The sequence below is a fragment of the Crotalus tigris genome, unplaced genomic scaffold, assembly GCF_016545835.1.
Source record: "Crotalus tigris isolate CLP2741 ecotype Arizona unplaced genomic scaffold, ASM1654583v1 scf7180000018239.1010054, whole genome shotgun sequence".
Taxonomy (NCBI): domain Eukaryota; kingdom Metazoa; phylum Chordata; class Lepidosauria; order Squamata; family Viperidae; genus Crotalus; species Crotalus tigris.
The window spans coordinates 522977-548988 of record NW_024096901.1 but is presented as its reverse complement, the minus strand read 5'-3'; the positions used below and the strand labels follow the sequence as shown (position 1 = coordinate 548988).

At 36.3% G+C, this 26012-nt stretch overlaps 1 protein-coding gene across 3 annotated transcripts in view; it reads right to left on the bottom strand.

Moving 5' to 3' along the window:
* Positions 1-24902, bottom strand: part of FAM13B (family with sequence similarity 13 member B) — a 61579-nt gene extending 36677 nt beyond the window's left edge. For 2 of the 3 annotated variants that reach the window (XM_039349245.1, XM_039349246.1), the window contains exons 1-7: positions 24574-24902; positions 11611-11777; positions 9221-9409; positions 7508-7720; positions 5534-5708; positions 4047-4188; positions 2682-2851 (exon numbers count right to left, since the gene is read on the bottom strand). In XM_039349245.1, coding sequence (XP_039205179.1) covers positions 2682-2851; positions 4047-4188; positions 5534-5708; positions 7508-7720; positions 9221-9377 — 857 coding nt within the window. In that variant the 5' untranslated portion in view covers positions 9378-9409; positions 11611-11777; positions 24574-24902. The remainder of the gene's footprint in view (positions 1-2681; positions 2852-4046; positions 4189-5533; positions 5709-7507; positions 7721-9220; positions 9410-11610; positions 11778-24573) is intronic. The other variant, XM_039349247.1, reaches the window with a different exon arrangement.
* Positions 24903-26012: the final 1110 nt, after the last annotated feature.

The following is a 26012-nucleotide window of genomic DNA, read 5'->3' as shown; positions in this document are numbered from 1 at the left end:
CCCAACTAGCTAATTTAGTTTCCTTGATAAAAGCCTTATCAGAAGGTCCAAAGTGCTGGGAGGTCTGATGGAATAAGAGATATTCACTAAGAGAATCAAGAAGTTTAGAAGTAAGAATGGTTTTTAGCACATTAAGGAATGGGCGCTTTCAATTAAGTCTGGAAATGGAGCAATAGCGTGAAGATATAACATTTAATCAACGTCCTCCATTTTTGCAGCTGATATTATTCAGAAACGCTGACTAGAATTCCTTCATTTGCTTGGACATGCAGAAATCTTTTGAGCGCAGACCTAAAGACTCCTAACAACAGGGTACCTACTAGTCCTTAGTGCAGATCAGATTCCTTTGTCATGTGGTAAAAGAAACCAACACATTTTGAACCAAGAAACATTTTAGAGGCAGTCAGTCTGTACATTGGTTTCCCCTCTCATTTTATTTGTGGCCCTTTCAAAAAGCCTACTTAATATGATAATTCATCTAATCCTGGTCCAATGCTGCTGTGAGAGTTATTTCTGCTAAGTTCATGCACATACGACAGCTCATGTTAGCCACTGCAATGAAAATAATCATCTTATAACCTGACTCTCTTGCCCCAAATTTAGTTCAGTAGCTCTAATTAGCCTTCCTCAACCTACCGCCCTCCAGATGTTTTGGGTTTACAGCCTCTTTGGCAACGCTCCCCCAGCAAAAATATATCACACATCTCAGTACTTGGAGGAAAATGGTGCTAGCTCCCTAGTAAATATTATTAGGACTGCAGGCATCCATTGCCAGCAGTCCCTTAGATATTGGAATACTGCTATCATGTCGCCCCTAGTCCTTCTTTTCATTAACTTGACATATCAAATTCCTGAAACCATTCTTCATGTTTTAGCCTACAGTCTCCTAATCATAAAAAACAATTCCAATTCTCTATAGTGTTAGTCATTATTGCAAGATATTAATTAATCCTGCAATTTATAAGACAGAACTATTCAATTCATGAAACAGAGCTGCAGACATTCATAGCATCAACATCTAAAAGTAAATACAAAGCTGGCATACAAGTGTCAAACATTATCTAGACAATTTGTCTTCAGAACGTAACAGATTGGCAATGAAGTAACTATAGAAATATGGCTAGCTATGTATGAGCTTCCACTGAGCCCTCAGTTAAAAATTATATGCAATGAAAATGTTAAATCCTGAATTAATCATTGTGTATGTGTATGACAAGAAAATGAATATTGTTTTATACGTATGCTTTTAATGTGGTCTCTCAAATTAACCCTTATGAAATAATCAGAAATAATTATTAAAAATAACTGGGCATCACCCTATGTACTCCCTTTCCTCTTTTTACATGATATTGTAAAATTACACTGTGCTCCCCCTTCTAGAATATTCTCCCATCAGAGGTGAGATCTACCCTCACACTCCTGACCTTCTGAAAGAGTCTAAAAACTTGGTTCTGCCACTTGGCCTGGGGCCAAGTGTTTAACACTTTTTAACTTTTTATTATATTGTAAGCTGCCCAGAATCACTGTATTGGAGAGATGAGCAGCACAGACATTTAATATATAAAAAGAATAAATAAAAATATTATTTCCTATTTTTTTGGTCCATAACAAATTAATTGACTGCTATATTCAGGCTGCTATATTCAATACAAGCGGGCTGTAATAAACACAAATGTTATTTGCCTACATTGCAGTCTTTAAAAAGACAATTTTAAATGGGGTTCTACTACTGGGTTTTTTTTTTATTCAAAGGCCTTGTGTCCATTTAGGGATACACTAGGAAGCAATCAGATATTAAGAAACTATATGGAATTACAGCAAATTGTCAAGTTCCATTTTTCTTATTAAGAGACCATATAACTTTATTGAGTAGTAGAAATCCAAGAAGACACAATTAGTGGGATATTATCTTGACTTCATCTAACACTCTATATACAGTATTAATATACCCTTATTTCCCTCCTTTTGATAAAATATATATGTCAATATTATTACACACAATGTTCAATATATTAAATCAGGCATGTATTCAAGGACACAAATTTGGAGTCAGTACAGGAATTGAAACACACACACACACACCACACACACCGCAAGCTTTGAGATACCCCCAGCATCATTATGGCAAAAGCCATGCAGTTTTGCAGTTTTTCCCCTGGGATCAGTGGGAAATGCTAGCTCCTGAACATTAACTAAACTCATTTTATATTCTTACTAAGTTTTTTTTTACCATGCATAAAGCAGCAAACAAGTCAGAACTTTCAAAAATTGTTTCAAGCTAAATTGTTAATTTTGGCTCACGCTGAGTTCTGGAATGAAACAGTAAAAACAAAAAACTATTACTTCATTAAATTGTGAACTATTATACGAAGCACTGATATCCTGAAATTCTGTCATGAGTCCAGAATTCAAAATGCAATTATTTTAAACTCTGTATTGCAGGATCAGAGAATCACTCTGGTCTAGATGAAGGAAACTCAGGTCTGAGAGCTTTGTGTCAATTTGACTACGTTACTGTGTCTAAATCTTACTTCTGTGACAGAAAGGTTGGAAAGTTGTTTCCAAAATTTTGCGTTAACTAAAATCCTAAAATTCAACTCTAAAAACAGAAGCATATATAGTATTGAAGTAAGTATAGTGTACTGCCTAGTAATACCATCCTCAGTATCTTTGCTATATACCTTGTTGAGGCTGAAACACTACATGACTCCAGGATGCTCTCCATCATATCTTGAGACTCTGTATCTTCCCTGTATTTTGGATCCTCTGTGTTTTCTTCTTCTTCCTCTTCTTCTGGCAGTTCTTCAGACTGCTCAAGCTTTATATCATCTTCATCCAACAAATCATTTATCTTTAAAAAAACAAACAAGTAACATCAAGACCTCATTTTCTCAGATAAAACAAATTATTAGATGCTACACACTGGAGGGAAAATGTATGTTCATAAATAAAGTGGATCAAACTTTATTGATACCTATGCTTTGGATCTCAACTCAACAAAGAAAACATGTACCAATGAAGCCCTGGACTCGTAGCCAGTGGTAATCATATGATATATAACTTTAAGCCAATACACAAGAAGAAGAAAAACCAAAGACATCTATTCCTTGAAGAAAGCCACAAGATAAAAGAGATTTAATGTGGACCTTCTTTAAGTAAAGTGGACATAATATCATGAAGAGTAGCAGTGTTCTCTAGCTTAACAATACTGAAATCTCTGCTCTCCTTATTTCTGAAAGCAGTTCAATGAAATCTCAGTCTAACACAGATCAATAGACTAAACTGGTGTTCAAATTTCACCAACAGGTTTGTCATCTATTTTCAAAGTCTGCTTGGACACATTGATTCTGTGCATATGTATTTTTCTTGCTTCTTACTAGTTTTTGTGCTTATTTTTCCCAGTAGGAGACAGAGATGTTAAATAGTAACATTAAATGAATTGGTTTGCATAACTATTTTTCACACTGCACTTGCAAAGAAAGAATTTTTACTTATTATATTTATTAAATTTTTATGCCACCCATCTCCCCTATCAGATAACTTAAATAAACTACATACATATAACTGGAGCATGCTGTAATTTACTGCCAGATGAATGAATTGAACAAAACTCTTTTTGTTAAACCATGATTTTGTCTTAATTTAAATATCAACAATTTAAATCAGGACACTGTACATTAATGGACATATTGTATTTGAACACGTATACTATGAGAAAATGCAACATACTTTTCCTCATGTTGCAAAGAGAAGAGAGAGGTATGAAGAGTACAATGACAAGGTTAGACTTGTCCACATCTCATTAAACCATAGGTTAGCGTTAAGATTCCCCCATGAGAACTGGTTTTGTTTAATAATTGAGCAAAATAGCTAATAACTGTAGCTAGTTCAAGCATCTTCTGCACATGGTAAAAAAAAGTTGGGAACATAAATGAAACCTAATTAGTAAACTAAACCAGAATTTATAAACACATTATACAGCAAAAGATTTGTATTTTTACATATTACAAATATTTTATCTATCCAAAAATGCATTAGTTTCTTACCTGCTCAGTTACTGAACTTAAATCATTAGATGAGAAATCTTCCTCTTCATTTTCAAAGAGTTCATCATAATTCTCTAGCAGTCCTGCCATTATTCTGCTAACAAGTTCTTGCTCTTTCAGATCCTCCACATCTGTGTAAATGCTTTAAGAATGTCCAAAATTAAATTCATGTTTTTTAACATTATTTTATCAAGTGTTGTTACTATTTCCTACTCCAGGGTTACCAGAGGTAAAGGTTAAAATATATATTTTAATACATATAATTTTCCTCCTAAAGCTAGACAACCTTCTAAGAGCATCGTCTACAAGAAATTACCATTTTGGTTTGTCTAGCAAACAGAGCCACTGCATGAGTTCATTTTTGCCTTTCTGAAATTAGGAGGAATGAGGTCTATTCATCACAGAAAATTAATCAGAAAATTATTTACTATGCATTCTAAGCATCTAATACAGTAGTGGCAAACCTATGGCACGCGTGCCAGAGACGGCATTCAATGCCCTCTGTGGGCACATGTGCCATGCCCCGGAGATGGCAACTGTCCCTCTTCAAGCAGCCGCCTGCTAACTCGCCGAGGTTCCGTATGGCCAGATGTATCCCGGCACAGCTGGTTTCCCTCCCCCCATCGTCCCATCCCTCCTGGCCCCGCATGCTCTACTTTTCCCGGGCATGACCCATTGCATTGCCTCCTCAGCTGTCAGCCGGCCATCCAGCTCAGAGGCGGCTTCTTTGAACTGCTGGAGATGGGCTGCGGAGCCCCAGAGTGCACCAGTCAAGGGGCCGGCAGGCTATGGCTGCTGACGGACACCGTCGGCCCCCATGCACTCACTGGCCTCTGTGTGCGGGGGGCCAATGGTGTCAGGCAGCAGCCACCCCGGCCCTTGCCTTGCCCCATGGCAATGGCACCCCCATCCTGCCTCGCCTCACCCCGCAAGACGAGCCTCTTGCCTACTGTTCCACCTGCCAGAGACCCCCTGGATCTCTCCCAACCCTGCCCACACCCACAGGCGTCCCTCCTCACGAGAACACTGAGGTGACCATGGCCACCTTGGCCACACCCACCCAATCTGCCATGACCACTACAGCCCCGCCTACCCAGTGGGCCACGCCCATCTGGCACCCGGCAATAAATAAGTGGGTTTTGGGTTGCAATTTGGGCACTCGATCTCTAAAAGGTTCGCCATCACTGATCTAATATAATTGTGAAATTACATTTGAAAGAATAAGTAATAGGCAGATCCAATATTTATACAAAAATTGAGTTTTGTTAATTTAAAGTAATTTAGCAAAAGAAAAACCTTCTTACACTATTTTAATAGAAAAGCTAAATTTAAGAAGCATATAATTTTACATAATATTTAATAGAATTTGCTAAATGGATAGAAATAAGAAAGGTAAAATAAGTTACTTAATAGTTAGATTACAGGAGAAATTTCTTAAATACACTTTTACTCTAAAGTTTCATTAGGGGAGGGGAACAATATCTTACTGAAAGACATCAGGACCAAAAACTGCAGCCAATGAAGTTGCAGACCAAATCTCTTCATGATGTGATGCTACATTAGCTAAAAATCTACACAGAAACTTTAATAAACTGTAATTCACAGGTGGAAGCTGTTGCAAGAGGAATCTTAATTTTCTTCCAAATTCATCTTCATTATAATCTGCAAAATGTGATAGAATTTTCAATAAATTTTAATGCATTATTCCACATTTGATAAATTTCCATTCAAATACCAGTATGAAGTTTCATGTTCAATTCCATTTTAAATATGTTACTTTTAAGTAAAAAAAAAGTTTCCAATAACTGAACATTTTTCACCTCATTTTCTGCAGATTTTAGCAATCCTTTCCTATCATCTCTACTTTGTTGTATAATTATTTGTTAGTTTTATGTTATCTTTATCTTTGTCAGATGGATTTAAATTATCTAAAGTAATAGATATGAAAACAAAATATATTTTAATATGTAATAAAAATTCCCATTCTCTCCCTAGTATTACAGTCATTTTATACCAGGAATTAACTTCTGAAGCTGTTACTACTTCTATAGTTTGTATAGAAGACTTTCCATCTTGCTGACAGAAAACCTGACTGTATTCTATACATTCATTATTAATCAAAACCAAAACACCAGGAGAACACACAGATACCAAGTTATTAAGTTATTCATTTCTTTTGGATCAGATTGACTTTGAAAAAGGTATTATTAGACTGAAAACTAAACAAAACATTGGATAAAAAGATCTATATTTAAATATAGTACATGCAGAAATTAAGAGCTATATTCTGATTCTGTTTATTTATAATGGTTCAAAGAATTCATGCACATTGCTCAGCTGTTCAAGTTTAGCTCTTTATTAGACCCTTGTTGTGCAGGTCTGTGTCAACCTTTTTGAGAAGCTGCTTTAATGCCTTTTCCCAGTTATCTGAACACACAAGTATATGCACAGAAAAGATATGTCAGAATTGTTGCTAAAACAAATACTCAGAGGACCTAGAAAGAGACCTGAAATGAGTGCATCAAACCTTTAACATATAGTTGCCCTTGACATTTCTGAACAGCAAGTTCACAAGGGCACGTTGCTTGCCTTGCCAACCTATATCTACCTATGTACCAAGATATGACAGTCACTTCTAAATCTATTTTATCAATATTAAGAAAAATGTAGTTTAGCAATTGATTGCCAAACACTCAATAGAAGAAATTGAAATATATAGGTGCATACATTCAGAATATTTTTCTATTAAATATAGAATGTTTCTGATGCTAACTAAAGAAATATGAAATATCAGTTGAAGCTATCTTTCAAAACATTTTCAAAATATCTAAACTTTTAAAATATCTAAATTTATTTGTGGTTCCATATGTGTTGAAATGTTCATGTAATTTAGATATACTTAAACCACAAGAAATAAAATGCAAGGATATTTTGACACACATGGACTTCACTCCATTCATAGGTCAACCGCCCAGCTTTTATATTAGATTTTTTCAAATTTCTGAGAAGGGATCTTATAAAAATAGCTATGTCAGCATTTTAAGACAATTTCTTTTATTATTATTATTATTATTTCAGATATAAAGATAGGGCCAAAACCTATCTCTATATATCCAATGGATATAAAATTAACAGATCTTCAAACCAAATAAATTATCAATAACATAGTGTGCATTTATGTGTGTGAAGAGGTGCGTAGATATTACAATGTGACCTTAATAAATGTTCTATTTACATAAAGAATTATTAAATGGGCCTAAAAGTGGGAGAAGTGTATATTAGTAGACTAGTGCTATTTCCACTACATATAGCTTCTATTTTATCAATATAAAACCAAGGTTTCCCGTGATCTGGATACACATTTGGAATGTTACAGAGGGAAACAATTTCAGGCATTTTAAATTTCCAAATTAACTATTTCTAAACAGTTTTTTTCACATATATTGAAGTCATTCCAATACCTTGAGGCAGTTGTATCAAATGCATATGAAGAGTGCCAGGAATAACTGGTTCTGGAAGTTCTTGAAGAAAATATCTAAGAAGACTAATAGCAGAAGGTACATCTGCTTCTTTAACCAGGTCGACATCTTCTCCATTATCATATCTTTGCCGAAGCCACTCCACTGTTTCTGCATTCCCGTTGACTTGAAAAAGTCCTTCTTGCTCTAGACCTCCTTTAAATAGAATGAAAAAAACAATATTCCCTTTTAAAATGAAAATACATTCATTTCTTACCTATGAATGTCACAAAAACAGGCAAAAAAGATGATCCTAGCCAATGCTGCCACCCAAAGAAACGTTTACAAACTTCAACAAAAATATTGGAGCAGTGTGCAAAATATTTATCGTTTAACAGTGAAACCCATAAAACGTCCTATTTCAAGTGTGAACTACTCTTTTGAATGGAAAATAGGTTGAAAACTGTTTAAAGGCTGTGAAATAGAACATTACATGTTCAAAAGAGCTTGTTTCTTGCTTGGACTACAGTTAGCCCTAGACTTAAGACTGTAATTGAGGCAGGAATCATGGTTGCAAGACATGGCAGTCATTAAGTATGTCATTGCATGACTGTGTCTAATTTTATGACTTCTGCGGCAGTCAAACAAATGGCACACTTGTTAAGCGAACACCGGGGTCATTACGCAAACACCGAAGTTGTTAAATAAGTCTGTTTTCCCCAATGGGCGTTTTTTGCTGGAAACATGAAGTAAATGCTAGAAACTGGCAAAAAACACCCAAAACTGCAGTTGAAAGACCATGGAACGCTGCAAATGGATGTAAATGTGAACCAGTTGCCAGGCTGTGTGTTTGTGTAGGTGCGGCCATCGGAAGTTCAAAACCAGGTTATAAGTGGTTCTGGGAGTTATAATAAAGTTATAATAAACTTCCAACAGTCACTAAGAAATCAGTCTTTAAGCGAGGACTACCTGAACTGTTAAAATGTCAACTAACATTTATTTGTGTTCAAAATAGGATGCTTAGGGTATTTATTGAAGTTTCAACTTAAAATAGTTCTCAAACAGTTTACACACACGTAAAAATAAAATTTACTAGTACTTTCTCCCATGAGATTTTATTTGTGTACTGGAACTTTCTCTTGTTCTTTCCTCCAAATTCTCTCCACAATGTCCTCAACCCACAACAGCAGATTTAGTGAGTATAAAGAAATGGGAGAAGAATTTGTCCCATTATATGTAATCCTCAATTTACAACCATTCATTTAACAATATTTTGAAATTATAATGTCAGAAAAAATGACTTATGACCTCTGCACTCACACTTATGACCATTGTACCACCATGTTCTGTAGTCATGTGATCACAATTTCTATTTTTCCCCTAATTTCCAGCAAAATAACACCTATTGGGAAACCAATTAACTTAATAACTATAGTGATTCACTTAAAAACTGTCATAACATCAGTTCTGACTTGAGTTATAACCATAGCAACTTAAGATGGAAATTCCAATCCCAATTATGGTTGCAAGTCAAGGACTACCTGTACAGATGTTCCTTAGATTATAGGAGTGGTACAGAGGACAGTAGGATGACATTCATTGTTATAAAGCCTAGTAGAGAACTGTATTCATAACTTCCCAAGAAGAATACATGAAAAGTATCTATATTTTCAAGTTTTTAATTTTATCATTAAGGCACAGGACGAAAATACATACCATGTTCCTCAATATAGTCCACGACATGGCGGACTATGAATGGAACTTCACTGCCTGGTTGCCCTTCCTGCTGCAGTTCATCAAGTGGAATTCCAAATATTTTATTAGTAAGAACAGAGTTGCAATTACTCAAAGAAGGGGAGGAGCTCTTCCTCATATCTTTATGCAGCCCAATGTCAAAGTGTCTTTCTGAAAATAAATTAATTATAGACTTAACTTCTTCAATGCTTCCCACAGATATTTATTACCTGAAAAAAGATTAGAACTGTCTCTAATAATAAACACCATCTCAAAGGGATGATTTCTTTAGATGCTGGCAAATTTACACTAGAAGCTAGGTAACCCAGAATTAATACCAAAATTTGGCTAGCTCTTTTATTTCCTGGTAGAAATTTATTATAAGTAACTGCTTTCTTATGACTGTTCAAGCTTCTATCATGCTTTAGGATGAGATAAGACCAAGACTTACTCTGATGTATTAGAATTTTGTCAAGAAGAATGTAGACGAACTGACAATAAAAGGATATGCACCATCAATGATTTTTATATGTGCAGTTATTAAAAAGATTTAAAGCAAATAAAAGAACTTTTGGTTTTGAACAATATAAGACTGGGTTTGAAATGAGACTGTATAGAAATGAGGAACATGTTATTGATAAAATGTATAAAGTTTTACTGAACTTCTGAAACAGAAGCAAAAATATATATGATAAAATGGGTTAAAAACTATGGTAATAATATACATGTCATGTTGACAATACACATGCACAAAATGTGATTGAAAGGACTGAAATTTATACTATTGTTATAGTCCTAAAGAGAATTTTTTTATAAAGTGATGTATCATTGCTGCACATCACCAGAAAAACAACCTAAAATAACCAACAATAAGAGATATTTTATAATGCTTGGTGGACATGTAATAAAAGCTAAAAAATGTTGCACATAATTACAATTACACAGAAGATTCTAAAGATATACAGGTTTTGTTTACAGTAAAAATTCTGCTTTTTTGCTACAAAATCATCCAAGACAACCAGCACATACAGTACTTAAAACAAAAATTAAATAAAAATCCAAATAAAATATATGAATACATTTCCAGGAATAAAGAGAAAACAAACAAAACACTTGGTGAAATAATAATGTCTTGATAATTTGCCCATTCCCCCTCCCCCCAAAAAAATCAACGGGATTCCTAAGGGTCAATTTGAAGAGGACTACTCTCACTTTTCATCAGCCTGCTATTATCACAGGTCACACCACGTGAAAGATTTCCCCAAACTTTAGGAGAAACACCTCAGAGTAAAAGGGAGCTGCAATAATACCTTCATTCATCTCAGTTTGTCTTGTAATTTCAGGATCTAAACCAGCGGTTCTTAACCTATGGGTCGGGACGCCATTTGGGGTCGATCGACCATTTCACGGGGGTCACCAAGCAAGGCTGTCTGCCATTTTTTCCCCCTTTTTCGGCGGGTGTCTTACCTCCCTTGGGCTGGGCCAGCTGGTGGCCCAGCTGGTGGTTGGCCTGCTCCATCTCTGCCGTTTGCCAGCTACGTCTCAGCTGGCGCAGGGGGCGGCACCACGCATGCGCGGTGCTCCTGGGCAGGGAAAGTCCTCGACTTACGACCGATTTAGTCCTTGACTTACGACCGGTTGGGGGTCGCGGCATTAAAAAGTTGAGAACCACTGATCTAAACCAAATGCGTTTCTACTGCTCTAAACACTTAAAAGGCTGAAATGCAATTTTAAAATACAGCTGCCTAATATTCTGAAACAAACCACTTTTCACTAACTTTCAGCACATTATAAATTGACTGATTGACTGATTATATTTATAATTTTTATCACATACTGCTTAACAGATCACAGGATGACCATATACTGCAGCTTCATTGCTGCATGCAACCCACAAAATACTTCTCGGTGTCCTTTGAACTGTTTCCAAAAGTTATTTAAAAAATCAGAATGTACAATTCTGGGCATCAATTATCAACCAGTTTAGGTCTATGCCTTTTGAATAATACAAAGAACTACTTTTGCCAAATTTCATCCTTTTACAAATGTTTACTGGCACTTTAAAAAATAAGGAGTAAAACTGGATCTTCATAAGGATAATTCCGATAAATACGTAGTATCTTAAATACAAAAAACTAAATTTGAATGTATATTCTAGCCAATACGGACTTTACAATATGAGAAATCTACGGGGGGGGGGAAGCTTTACATATGGAAATATATACAGACTACCCAAAGTTGCAGATCATAGTGTATTTACCACACTACTGAAGAATGCTCTCCATTATGGTCCATTTTTATAAAGCAGAACCTTTGAAATCAATACAGTTTAAGAATATCTTAAGAAAATAATAATAGTTGAGAACACCTACCTCACAGCACTTAAACACCTATGTTCACAAAATACTTTCTCTGCCAGCTACCTTTACTGACCAAGCATTCTTTTGTCATTTATGGTTGCTTAAGGTTATGGCAGAAGATCAGCCTGTAGTTCCTCATTGAAGAAGGGCAGAACTTGATCAGTATCTCAGCTATTAATCTGCAAAACACACAAAAGCATTTGAGTACTTAATCCCTTAACAGAGCAGTCCTATATACATTACTGTACTCACAAATAAAACTAAATTTAGTAGCATGTAATACATTTTCCATTTGAAAAATTTTGAGCTTCAAACACCTCATTCTAAAATCAAACTCCTTGTTTGTAGTTTAGGGCATTTGTTTGGAACTTATTAAAAGTGTTCCAGTGCTGTTTCAGTCATGCCAGAAATGTTTCAAACTTAAGAATTGAGGGCATTTCAAATTCAGCATTTTTCCAGGATGATCCACACAGCATCAGAACACTTCTTGTAAGATTATAGCAATATATCTGCCCTCAGAATTCAATGTTTCATGTCCAAAATCAACAAGTAGCAGAAATTTTGCATTCCGACATATGGTCCAAATGAAATTTAAAAATAGATCATTGTTTCATATTATTGTTTGATAATGTTAATTATGCGATCCAATGGCTCTCAGGGCAAATATTATATACAAGAGATGACTGTACAACTCTACTTTCTCCTTAGAAAGTATGCAGTGTTATAATTAGGATTAGTTATTGAACCAGAATGGAGTAACACTGTGTGATAATCTACCAAAATACAGAAACATTTTGTCATAAGTTAGAGGAATAAAAACAATTATCCATCAAGTGGTTATATATTACTTATTGTACCCAGTAATTGCAAAGCAAAATTTATTTACTAAAATATCTTCTTGCAATTTGCATCTGCATTTTTCTGTAGGAAGCTGCACTGGCCATTAAAGAGTCATAGTAAATCACAATCTGGAAGAAAGTTTTCCCTCCATTTTTCACACAATAACACCTTTCACATGCAAGATGGTTTAATCCTGGTTTCATAAAACAAAAGAGCCACTCTGTAATGAATTAGTTAAAATACAGTTATAGCTAGTCAATAAACATGGATAACCCATTTCCTGAACTGAATTCCTATACTCAATTATCTATGGTAAAAACTTCAGGGAAGCAACTGAATTTACATCAGTATCCTGTATTTATTCAGAGTACAGGTATTCTTCGACTTAAAACAATTCACTTAGTGACCATTCAAAGTTACAACACCACTGAAAAAAGTTACTTATGACTCGTTTTCACAGTTACAACCATTGTAACATTCCCATGTCATGTGATTTACATTCGAATGCTTGACAGCTGACTCACATTTATAATGGCTGCAGCGTCCCGAGGTCATGTGATCCCCTTTTGTGACCTTCTGACAAGCAAGGTCAATGGGGAAACCAGATTCACTTAACAACGATGTTACTAATTTAACAACTGCAGTGATAACAAATATGGGTGGCAGAAAAGTCATAAAATGGGGCAAAACTCACTTAACAAATTTCTCAATTAGCAACATAAATTTTGGGCTCAATTGTGGTCGTAAGTTGAGGACTACCTGTGCAGGTAATCCTTGACTTACAACCATTCATTTATTGACAGTTTGAAGTTACAACAGTACTAGAGATTATAGAGCATTTGCATTTTCAGCTGAATATCAGTACATCACACGTTATAGATGTTTCTACCTCCAATTTTAAAACTCATCTACTTCCAATCCATACTCTCTCAATATATACTGAACACAGAGATTTAATAAATATGGGGGCATCTATGCAACTTGATTTCTTGTGAGCTGCTCTGTTCTACCATGTCCCACCACGTGGACCGTAACTTCCTATCCTATAATACAAGTTTTGCATGAGGAGAATAAGATGTTCTTGGATACCAATTTTCCCAAACCACATTCCATACCTAGACATGGCCTACCATATACATGGCCTTTGTACAATCAACAAATCATATTTAATTCTGGCATTCTTTGGCCTCTTCGGTATAATAATAATAATAATAATAATAATAATAATAATAATAATAATAATAATAATAATAATAATAATAATAATTTAATAATAATAATAATAATAATAATAGGTGATGATGATGATGATGATGATGATGATGATGGAAGGGACCTTGTAGATCATCTAGTCCAATCCCCTGCTCAGGCAGGAAACCCTATACCATTTCAGACAAATGTCTGCCCAGTCTCTTCTTAAAAACTTCCAGTGTTGGAGCATTCACCGCTTCTGGAGGCAGGTTGTTCCACTGGTTAATTGTTCTCACTGTCAGGAAGTTTCTTCTTAGTTCTAGGTTGCTTCTCTCCTTGATTAGTTTCCATCCGTTGCTTCTTGTCCTGCCTTCAGGCACCTTGGAAAATAGCTTGACTCCCTCTTCTTTATATCCAGCATGCATCAGCAACTGTCAGACACAAGGAACTAGGCCCACATCGTGAGCCAAACAAATTTATTTCTTTATTGTTGCAAGAGTCTCACCAGACTGGCTGAATTTTCTTGGGAATAGTCATATAAGGCTTCAGGGACTATGGGGGAATAAGGCCATTTTTTGCTGTGATAGGACTTTAATCTTGGCCCCTTCTTTAAAAGTCTTTCAAACGTTAGCTGGAGATTCCACATTCTAAAGCCAGCTTGAACATCTGGCATTTCCCTTTCTATACTGACCACTAATCTGCATTTAATGATCTTATTTGGCTAGCATAGGAAATTATTGTATTATATTGTATGATAATTTGCACACTTTGTTCATTTTCCTTTCTTTGATATTGGTATATGGATGAATCTCTTCCAATTTTGTTGGCAAGTGTGTCTTCTCCAGATTTGCTGATTAAAATCTTTACTGATTCTTCTGTTGTTTGCCATACTTTCATTTGTTTGTTTGTATCCTGCCTTTCTATTTTTACAAATATCTCAAGATGAGGAATGTGTCCAACACACCTTCCTCCTCCTATTTTCCCCACAACCATCATCCCATGAGGTGGGTTGGGCTAAGAGAAAGTAACTGATGTTCTTAAAAATGTTGATATAAATTCAAATTATACTGCAGCAATTAATTTGGAACTTGCATATAAGCCGTCTGTGATCTGTTCTACAGCCAGCCAATGGCAACTTCTTCGCTGTTATAACTGAATTCTTCCATCTCCTTGTGCCAATATTAGAGCAAATTTTATTTTTGTGTACAGAACTCCATCAAGTGATGTCCATGAATACGGGCGTTGTTTGGCTGAAGACTACATTCCAGTCCAACTAGTTTTTCTTCTTAGTATTTCCAACTTTTGATAATAAATTATGGAAAGCTAGTGAAAATAAAATTAGCTGCAACCACAAGCCCACCTTTAAGTTGTAATTAACATTTCTATTGTGAGCCTCTTATTCATTTCTGAAAATACAAAGCAATTACCAAATGGCAGCCAAGAAGTCAAACATTCCTTCCTTCCACTAATGTATTTCTAAATATTCATCCATTACAAAATGGTCACAGGTTTTCTAAGTTCATTTTAAAAGCTGTCCCTACAGTCCAGTTCTTACACATAAGAAACAACATAGGAACAAAAAAAATAATCAGCTTTATTCCAATGTCCATACTTATCGTATAAGTTGAAAAGACTGGCAGAATTTGTTTTAGATCAGTAAAGGCACTAGTATGATACTATGATTAAAATGTTGGACTATGGACCCAGAGACTCAGGTTCAACTTCCAAATATGGAAGCTGGGGAATCACTCTCTGCCCAATCAACTTTATGAAATTATCATTATCGGAGGGGGGGGGAAGAAGGAATACTAGAACTGTATATCAAACTCCTGAAGGAAAGGAGATATAAATTTAAGAAATAAAAAGGTAAGAAGCAAATGTTAAATAAGTTGATCGTACGTTTATGGAGATTCTCAGTCATCCAGATCATAGTTATCCCAAAGGTGCTTTTTCACAAGGCAACTGGACTTTCTTGAAAGGTGGATGGTGGGGAATGGAAGGATTTATACTCCTTGCAGAATGCAAATGACGAGCTGTCTGAAAAGAGTTTTAAATCCTTCCATTCCCCGCCATCCAGACAGAGCTGAAGAAGTTTCTTGGATGAGAAGCGAAATGTCTTCAAAGAAAAACAAGTCCAGTTGCCTCACGAAAAAGCACATTTGAGATAAGCTGACTGTACAAAATTCAAACTCTAAATATAGCAAAATAGGGAAAGCATGCAAGCTTCTGTAATTCCTTCCAATTCTTTTACTAGAAGTGTAAAAGTGGTTTTACTAAAGGCATACTTTCTTCTGTATAAAAAAGTAATAGGTTGCCTGTGTGTTTTAGTTCCCTCCTCCTCTTATTTATGGGTGTACCATATGCATACACTGGGATTTACAAGGCAGTAAATGTACTATAGACTATTCTCAGGGGTTTAGGACCAGAGTGAAAAAGAGAGGGGAGTTGAAAATGGAAGAGTGGCAACATATGAGCAGCTACCTAACTAACTTCCCTATCAGGATACATAGCTTGTCTTTCTCTATAGACCACCCATCCATCCATTTTGAACTTATCCTCTCTTTGCCCACCCACCCACTCCGATTAGACTGGATTCAGTTCCTATACTGGGCTTGAAAAAAAAATGAAAAAGCGAAGTCTTTTTTCAAATACTTGACTCCTTCATGGACATATCCATGAGTAATGATAACAATAATACAGAAATGGTCTACCATTGCCTTTGCATCGGATTTTTAAAACTCTCAGTATAATTTCCTGCTGCTTTCTCATCTACTGAGTTTTTCAAGATCTGGCATAAAGCATTAGATACTGCATAACAGTTGGGCTGAAATTCTAAAATATTTAACGATTAGAAATTGCTCAGTAGCAAGTACAACATAGCAAAAAGCTTTAACAAAGGACAGTATTTTAAAAAATAATTTTAAAAAGTTCCTTTAGATGGAAGATTAATGAATTAGCTCAAACTTACTTTAAAAAATTATATTCAAACAATAAAATAATTACAGATAATCACAATTCCAGAAGAGAGTTACCAATAATTTAATCCAAAAACAGTAGCTATAACTTTTATTCCACTGTATCCAAAGATACATTTTAAAGATTAGTACTTCAGGTGGTAAAATACCATTGAACATAGCATGATATAAGGCAAATGGAATAAAATTCATTTTATTCTAAAATTCTTATATTTTTTCATGTGGAAAAATTATATGAAATGTAACTGTTAAGGTTTTTACCATTATCATTCCCAAAACTCTAAAATTCTCCTCCTAGAATTCTGTTGTTTCATTTTCAAACTAAATCATTTAATCACCTTTATTTTTAATTTCATACTTAGTCAGAAGCTCCATTTTTATCCTTTTCACTCACAATCCCATCATATCAATCAGCATTTTTCTATCTTAGCAGTACTTTGTTTCATTATATTCTCTGCAGTTTTCCCTCTATATACATATATATTATATACATATATACTGTATATATGTGTGTGTGTATATGTACACACAAACACGCACAGTATATATTCCTACATTTTTGCAGGAATCAATCTCTTTTTTGCATTTTTTCCCCTTACTCACAGCTCCTTCCAATACAATGTAGCATAAAGATTAAGAGATTAGACCAGGCCTACACTATTCTTAAGAGGGGAAAGGGCCAGACTGATACCTTAAAAATAACTGCGGGCCACTATGGAATACTTGGCCCGGTGATCAGTTATCTGGTGGCTAGCAGCATCGTGCAGCATTGTAGCTGGCACAATTTCTGAGGTCTGGAAATATTGGAGGTCCTGATGACATGTCTTGAGGGAGGAAGTAGCTGCAAAAACCAAGGCGGCAGCAGTAAATCAATCATGGCAACAGCAATATTTGGTGGCAATGGATTATTTAAAAAAAAAAAAACACTGGTGGATCACATAAGGCTGCTTGTTATGCAGTATACAGCCCGTGTGTTGTGTAGGTGTGGATTGGACTATGAATGAAGAAATCAAGGTTCAATTCCAGCTTCAGGTGTGAAAGCTCGTGACTTTGGTCACTCTTCTTAGGTAAGCTTCCTCACAGGGAGAAAAATAAAGCAGGGAATACTACCTTGAACTCCTAAAGGGTTAGGACTAGGAAAACTGAGATACAAAATCCACTGAATGAATAACTAAATCATTCCATCAAGCATTTTTCATACTTCCTTTAATATAACCTCATGTGCTTCTGTGGCATTCTGTAACATAATTTTCACTCTGTTCCAATCTGCTTCTACACCTTATTCCTTGAGCATCACATTACATTTATTTCTGTTGGAAAATTAATCTATCCCTTATTATATTTTTGCGCATAATCTACACTTGCTCCTCCTGCAGTTGTTCTACTTCCTTTAATCTCCTTCACTATATATTTACCATTCTCATACATTCCTGCATCAGTGAATGACTCATTTACATTCTCCTAATTGCTGTGTTTTATTCTCATTCATTTATTCATAACAAGTGAACTTTTTCTTCTAAATGTATTTAGAACTCCAATATCATCCTTGGTTCTTTCATTATCATCATTCAATAGAGCATTATACGCAACTATAATCATCTTATACATTTCCACATTCATATAAACACACAATAGCAATTTATATTTTATAACATTCACTTTAGCTTCTTCATAACTAAATCTACATCTTCGTTTCATATATGTATTCAGTAACTCCACCCTAAAAAAATTAAACAACCTCCATTCTTATATAAGATTTTTCTCTCTTCAAGTTTCACAAACACACAATATAATTATTTTTCCTTGTTAATTCATGTTCTTTGCCGTTTACCTTTTTGCATTCCAAGTCAAAATCTATATTTTATAGATTGATGCCATCATGGCATTGTTCTGAGCATACATGTAATATTTATCAGTGATAGAGAATAGATACATATAGTACTAAGTTTCCAGCCTAAGCCATAACCATGTCACATGCATCATTCCCTACTAATCATTAGTATCAGCCAATTTTGGCAGATTTTTGTCCATTATGCAACATGCAGAGCCATAGTCTAGTTTGATTATGCTATTCAGTGCATACTAGAATTAGAGACTACCACAGTATTTTTTCCTGAATGTCACAAATTAGGGGATAGTATTAAGCAGGTACAATTTAAGGATGCATACCATGACAGTGACAGTGAACAGTATTAGTATGAACTGTTTCCTTATCTCATGTCTTTTTTTGGTTCATTCTTCTTCTTCTCTATCCTCTGCTCAACATTATCTACTATGAAATAGCATGGTAATTACATGCCTGACATTACAAATAGACCTCGCTTAATGACTGGTTGTTTAATGACCATTTGAAGTTAACACAGCCTCGGAAAAGGGTGCTTTACAAACTGTAAAACATTTCTGACTGCTGTAAAATATTGTGTCAAACCTCATGATCATGGAAGATGGCCCCCAAAATATGGAGCCACCTGAATAGAATCTGGACAAGCTACGCCAGAATTAAGGCAACGCTCTTTAAGTGGGGAATCACTGAGAGACCGCACTGCGACTTTTCACCAGAATAAACTCTAACACATATACCGTAGTTCAAGAATGTCTCCTCGGGAAATTTCAAGGCAGCTGGGATGATCTCACTGCAGCCACACCAGAAGCAATTAAATGGTTAGCTTCCTTAGATATTGAATTATAACATCTATCCCCCTGCAATTCTATGGCTCCATATTATGGTGATTTTATTATGGTTTTACCTTAATTTGATATATTATTATATTATAGTATTACCCACCTACCTTACATGTTTGCTGATGCTTTAAACTAAATATCAGTGACTGCATCTGTAGATGCCATATACTAAATAAACTCCTATGATCATGTGACCACATTTCAAATGCTTGGCAGTTGGCCCACATTTACAATATATTGGGGTATCCATGCTCACGTGACCACAATTTGTAGCACTTTTGCCGTTTTTTTCTTAATGGTAGCAGTGACTTGCTTTATACAAAAACAGTAAAATGAATCAGGATATATGATAATCTGCTTAACAGCCACAACTTGCAACCAAAATTCTGGACATAATTGTAGTTGTAAATCAAGGCCTATCTGTAATAAAGTTTCCTCTTCTATCATGAAAAATGATCATGCAATAGCTGAAAGGTCACAGTAGGCTTTACTCAACATTTTCAGAGGCTATGTTAAGCCCTCACGTTGTACATTTCTGATGTAAAGTACAAAGAAATAGGAAAACAAGAAAAAAAGTAAATAGACAAAACTGATATGGGGAATAATATTTCAAGGAAAAACTCTGATCCCTATTCTGAAGTATATGAGGAGGCATAGTGAATGGTATGCATATAAAGTTGATTTAGCTATCTTTTTAAATGCATCTTTTATTTATTTTTATAAATCACTTAAAGCAGCAAACAAACCTTAGCATTACTTCTTCCTGCTATTTCCCCCAGCAACAACAATCCTATGAAGTGAGTTGGATTGGGAGAGTATCACTGGCTCAAAGTCACTCAGCTGATTTTCATGCTTAAGGCGAGATTAGAACTCATAGTTTCCTGGTTTCTAGCTGGGTGACTTAATTGCCAAATCACACTGGCCCTCTTAAACATGCCACTGTACATACACATGAAATAGACTGCTACATTTCAATTCTCACTCACAGCTTTTATAGCAATAATTCCTTTTCTTTTCTCCTGTCTTTAAGATCTTATGCTTGCTATTTCTTCTTTTCTGTATTTTGCATTACAATGTTTAATCTAAAAGGGACTGCGTAAGTATATATGTGTGTAAGGTTTTTAATAATTTCCATAATAGTATTAAGACTTTTTGTATTACACCATTCCATTTGATTTAAAATCTCCTCTATAAGAAGTTACTTGCCTCATCTAAACATTGTTATTTGCTATAATTTCAAAAGGTTTTTTACTTCTCACAGAACTACCCACTCCTCTCTGCCAGATTCCCTTGTATTCTAGGTTCTTCTCACCCTCCATAGCCAACAAACAATTTAGATGTTTCCCAGCCTTAAGAACTTTGTAATATAAGACTAATAAAAAACACACTTGAAATAGGTTGTGTTTTTAATTATCTTCCTTATCTTCTTCTACAAATAATTTTTAAATATACCATTTAACCATTTCACTGTAACTCTTATTCTAGCATGCTTATCACTAATTACAACATATCCATCTGCACGGATACACAATATTCAGATCTGAAGCAGAGTTCACTGTACCGGCCAGAGGCTCCTCCTTAAAGAAGCTGCATCTAAGGAATTACTGGACACCTCAGATGCATCATTACTTTGAATTCAATGTGATGCTTCACAATATATTCTTTTCATAAAGGAAATTCATCTGCATTATTTGTTTCAGCATATTTCCTGATAAAAATTCTTCAAGAAAGTAATAAATTAGAGATTTTTGTTGTCAAGAATGATCTCTTCTAAAACTGAAGATGACAAAGGAGACACTTTACAGAATTTCAAAGAACATGAAGCAAGTTACTGGACATGATTTTAAGCTATTGCAGAAGCTAAGCAATATTCTCTGCTCCCCCCCCCCCAGACATTGAGGATTCCAGCCCAGGCATCAAATACCCTTCCCACTATGTAGCAATTGAGGCAGGAAGAAGAGAGGGAGAGCCACTACTTCTCTACTGCCATTAAAGTAACAGGCCTCAACCATGCAAGGTCTCAGGAGAAGAGCAAGAGATCAGTGAGCAGGAACTACTGGGAAAGTCAGGAGGGCTTCCATGAGCTCTGTTTCCACCACAAGGATCATCTATTCTGGTTGTGCTTCCAGGCAATCTGTAGCAGAATAGCAGCTCTTTTCTCACGTGCTCCATCCTTCCTTCAGCATTGCTATTCTACTACGAGGTAGTAGAATATTGGGGCCTTGTCCAAGCAACCAAGTTTATTGAAGGAATGGGGCAAGGCAGCTGCCCAGCACTATTTGGGCCCCCATCTGCTGTTATAAAGGAACAATCAGTCCCTCTTCCTTTAACCAAATACCAAAGAATATGAACCAAACATATTAAGAATCACTAAAGATGAATGTAAGTACACTAGAACAATAATGTCACTGTCTCCCCTAAGAAAACAAGCACATTTACATTTTAATACAATATAATGCTCAATAACTCTGTTTTCAGATAAATTTTATTTGTAAGCCACCCAGAGTTGCCTTATCAGTAAGATAGGTGGCATATAAATTTAATAAGTAAATAACTTTTTAGAAAAACATGCCATATCTTGCCACTATTAATCTATTTTGTTTGATAGCTTTAAAAAATACAAAACAGATTTTATTCCCTATGTATATTACAAAACATACTGCAATATAGTTGAAGACATTGCCCAGTTCTTAAAACAAATAACTACCAGAAAGAACATAATTCAGGAACATTAGTCAGTACATCTTACATAACTCATAGTAACCTGAGATACCTGATATTGTTGGCTTCCCCACAATTTTTACTAATTTTGCAGTGTAATTCTATACGTCTACCTCAAAATAAACTCTACTGAATTTGATGGCATTTACTCGAATGACTCTTACAATATTCTACTTTGAATTACATTATTTTGCTTCTGAATGATTATTATCAACTCCTACCTTTAAAAAAGGAATATAATGTCTATTTTAAGAGAAGTGTAACAAAGGAATAATCAATGTTATGTAATGTTTACACTTCATACTAGGTACAATCAATATACATAGCAGAGCTGCCATAATTGTGGCAACAACATAATTTGTTATTGTTTTTTTAAAATGTTGAACAGTATTTGAAACAGTCTGCTTTTAAACAAATTTTGCAAAACACACAGATGAAGATGGAGCCAGTAGGAAACTGCTAATACAAATTCCATCACCCACATGCTTTTTAATGTAAGCCAAAAGCAATCCAAAAATATGTATTTCTTGCCAACTGCATTATTTACTTGACTCTATTAACAATTCTGAACTAACTGGCTTTTGAAGCATCTTCCTTTCATCCTAAAGTATTGCCCCATGCTATATTTTTCTAGGGAGTTTTCATATTACTTCTTAAAAGTATGCTTGTGTTACTTTTTCATTTTAAGTCAATTTATTTTTAAGGAAAAAATAACATAGCTCACAATATTAAGCCTATCTAATTTATTTTTATAACCCATTTAAAAATTTCTCAATAATTAGTAATAATAAAGTGTCACACTATAATAGAAAGCTTGAGTTCAGATGTTACACACAGGATAAAATACCCATCCAGCAAAAAAGAAAAGAATGTCTTGTAGAATTTTGGGTAAATACATGCAGTTCCCACTTTATGTGGCAGACAAGACTGCAGCAGGTACATGGTGTTATGCCAGTGGCTACTGCAGGAAACATTTCAAGGGCAGATGGCATTCTTGCATTTTTAAACATCCATGAACATGCACTTGGGAGCAAGCCCAATATTGTTCACATTGATATCAGGATTGTTCATTTAAAAGAAATGTTTAAGGTTTAATTCAGAGAAATTTAAGAAACAGTGTTACTTAAAATAGCTGCAGTAACAGCCTCTGTTTCCATTGCTCCTAGTACTGTATTCCTGAGTTTTGTTCTTAATATTTGGGATGAAAAAGCAGAATTATATAATGAAAACAGCAATGGCTATTGTATTTCTATTTTCTGTTTGAGGCTGAGAAAGTACAAACACCATGTGCTATGCTGCTGTACATCTCCATTACTGTCAGTAAATCTCATGACATCTTACATCCCATACCCCTGTATTTTCTGATATGTTTCCTTCACAGGGACAAAGAATATAGACCTCTCATTTCTATACACCTTCCTGAATAATGTCATTGTTTTAAACATCTGAATAAAAGAGAACCAAACTCAATGATAATATGATAGTTATCAGACCAAATTATCACTGTTCAGTAAAGAATAAATTAAGAACTCAGGATAAGTTTCCTTGGATAGATATAAATTTCACAATCTTGGGAAACCAGCTTCAAATCAGATTGTAAATAATTTTTGTGCATTTGCCTAGGAATCGGATCATCACAGAAACTTATGAAAGCTTCTATTATATTCAAACCAAGATACCTAGAACATGCCATAACACTTTTCTGCAGATAATGATCAGTAGTAGAAAAACATGAATGCTATTGCAGTCCTTCTTAATGAATGCTTGATAAGTTGTCTTAGATCAAGAATCATTAAAAAATTATCTACGTTGGATTTAACTGATCCTTACAAATTATATTGTCTTCCAGCAGTGCTGATGTAACATTCAACTTGACTTCAATTAGTCATACAGTTCTATTTTGTCCTGAGAGGATTTTTTTTTCTGTGCTGCACCTGCTCTCTGTTTATGACACCTGATCCTGAATTACAGAGGTTAATCTGTAGGAGTCGGATGAGACATGGTTATAAATGTTTGCGATGTGGGAAATACCATTATTCCCAACCCCAGGATCCTAGTTCCAGAGACAAAAGGCGGGTGATGGAGTTAACCTCTATCCTATTTCCACAATCAGCAAGTACATAACTGGAATGCCAGCCAAGAATCACATTCTCGACCACTGTTGTTATTTGCTTTCTGTTAACCACAGATGTCCTCAAATGTTTCTAGCCCGCCCATGGCAACAGGAAGCAATAACAGGGCTGATCTTGCAAAGTAATGCCGTTCCTCTCATGGTTAAGATCTAAATAGTTATCGCTACAACTTTTACAAAAGTCTCTAAATCACAATAGCGATCCCACAGCAGAGTCCCACCCCTTCCACGGGGAAAGGCTGCCTGCCGAACGGGGCTTTCCGATCCCATCACCCCGTTGAGCAGCGATCCTCCGAAGAGCCACGGAGCGCAACCGCCCCTTCCCCGCATCCCTTTTCCTATTCTGTCCTTATCGTTTCAGCTCCCTCCGCCTCCGCCCCCCCATCACCACCACCGCCGCTGCTGTGGCGCGCATGCGTGCCTCAATTCCCTCACCGTTGCCGGGTGACTTTCCCCTCGGCCCTCAGTTTCAGCAGCAGGTTTCTCCGGCTTTTTCCTTTCGAGGGCCCGGCTTGACTAGGTCCCGCTCGGCTCTTCAGGGCTGGTCCTCGAGCGGCGTCAGCCGAGGGTAACAAGCGTGAAGCTGCCGTCCCGGTCCCGGCCCCGCCCCTGGAGGCCAAATAAATGCACGGTCCCTGGCGCGCGACCGAGAAATCCTCGTTTCCCGTAGCGCGAGCTTCTCCGCTGACGGACTCGTCAACTGTAGTAGCAAAATAGCAGCAGCAGCAGCCTGGAGAAGGAAGTGACGTGAGCCTGATTGGCAGGGAACGCCGAAGTGCTCACGAAGCCCTTCTTTCCCGCCCCTTTGGATAGGAAGTGACGTTACCCACCCAGTGAAGGAATCATAAAGGGAGAGGCGGGCTTAGGGAAGCCATGTATGTCAATTATGGCTCGGGCGGAGGGAGGGTAGGTGTGGTCAAGGGAGGTGGAGGCTCCGAGAGCGGGGCTGAGCTTTTAGGAGCCTTTCCTGCGTTGGCCGCCCTTGGTTGATATCTCGGGGGGAGGGGGAGGGGGGAGAATTGATGGTCTTGGTTGGTTGCAATGATGAGGAAAGTGTCAGCTAGTGAATTTCTGAGGTGCAACTGACTTTAGAAGAGTAGGAAAAAACAAGTTCTTCCCCATCCCCTATGTATAGTTGTTGAAGTAAAAAAAAAAAAACACCGTCATCTTTTTGTATTGTGATTATGTCAAGTTGGTGTGGGCTCCTAAGTGACCACCTAGATTTTTGTCCATGAGAATCTGTCCCTAATCTGATCTTCTAAGGGTGCACTCATCACCATTGTAACCAAGTCCACCGACTTTGCTGCTGGTGGTCTTCCACTTTTCGCAGTAGAGCCTTTTCCAATCCAGTTTACTAGCAATTGGTGTGGTAGGGGTTGACTTGGCAGTTTTCATTTATTTCTATGCTGCTTTGCCATCCAGAAGCATCTGGAGTGATTTATAATGAAGTCAGGAGCATCTTAAATCAGGGGTCCCCAACCCCCGGTCCGTGGACTGGTACCAGGCTGCAGCATGCCAACAGCCGGTCCGTACAAACAAGCAAAGCCCCATCCCTGGGATGCAGGCAGTACACAAAACCATGCACTCTCTGGTCCATGGAAAAAACTTTCTTCACGGAACTGGTCCTTGGTGCCCAAAAGATTGGGGACCTCTGTCTTAAATAAAACTATTTGTAACACAAAGCCACACTATTCTCTTGCTGTTTTATGTCAGCTAAAAAATGACCACTTGATTACAGCTTATATCCCCCTCAAAGCCTTGTGACATCACAGTAAAACTTGATGAAAAGAGTTTTCCTGACATTTCTAACAAGGACTCAAAAATAATACTGTCTGAATTCTAGAAAGCTGCTGTCATAATAAACAAAACAAAAG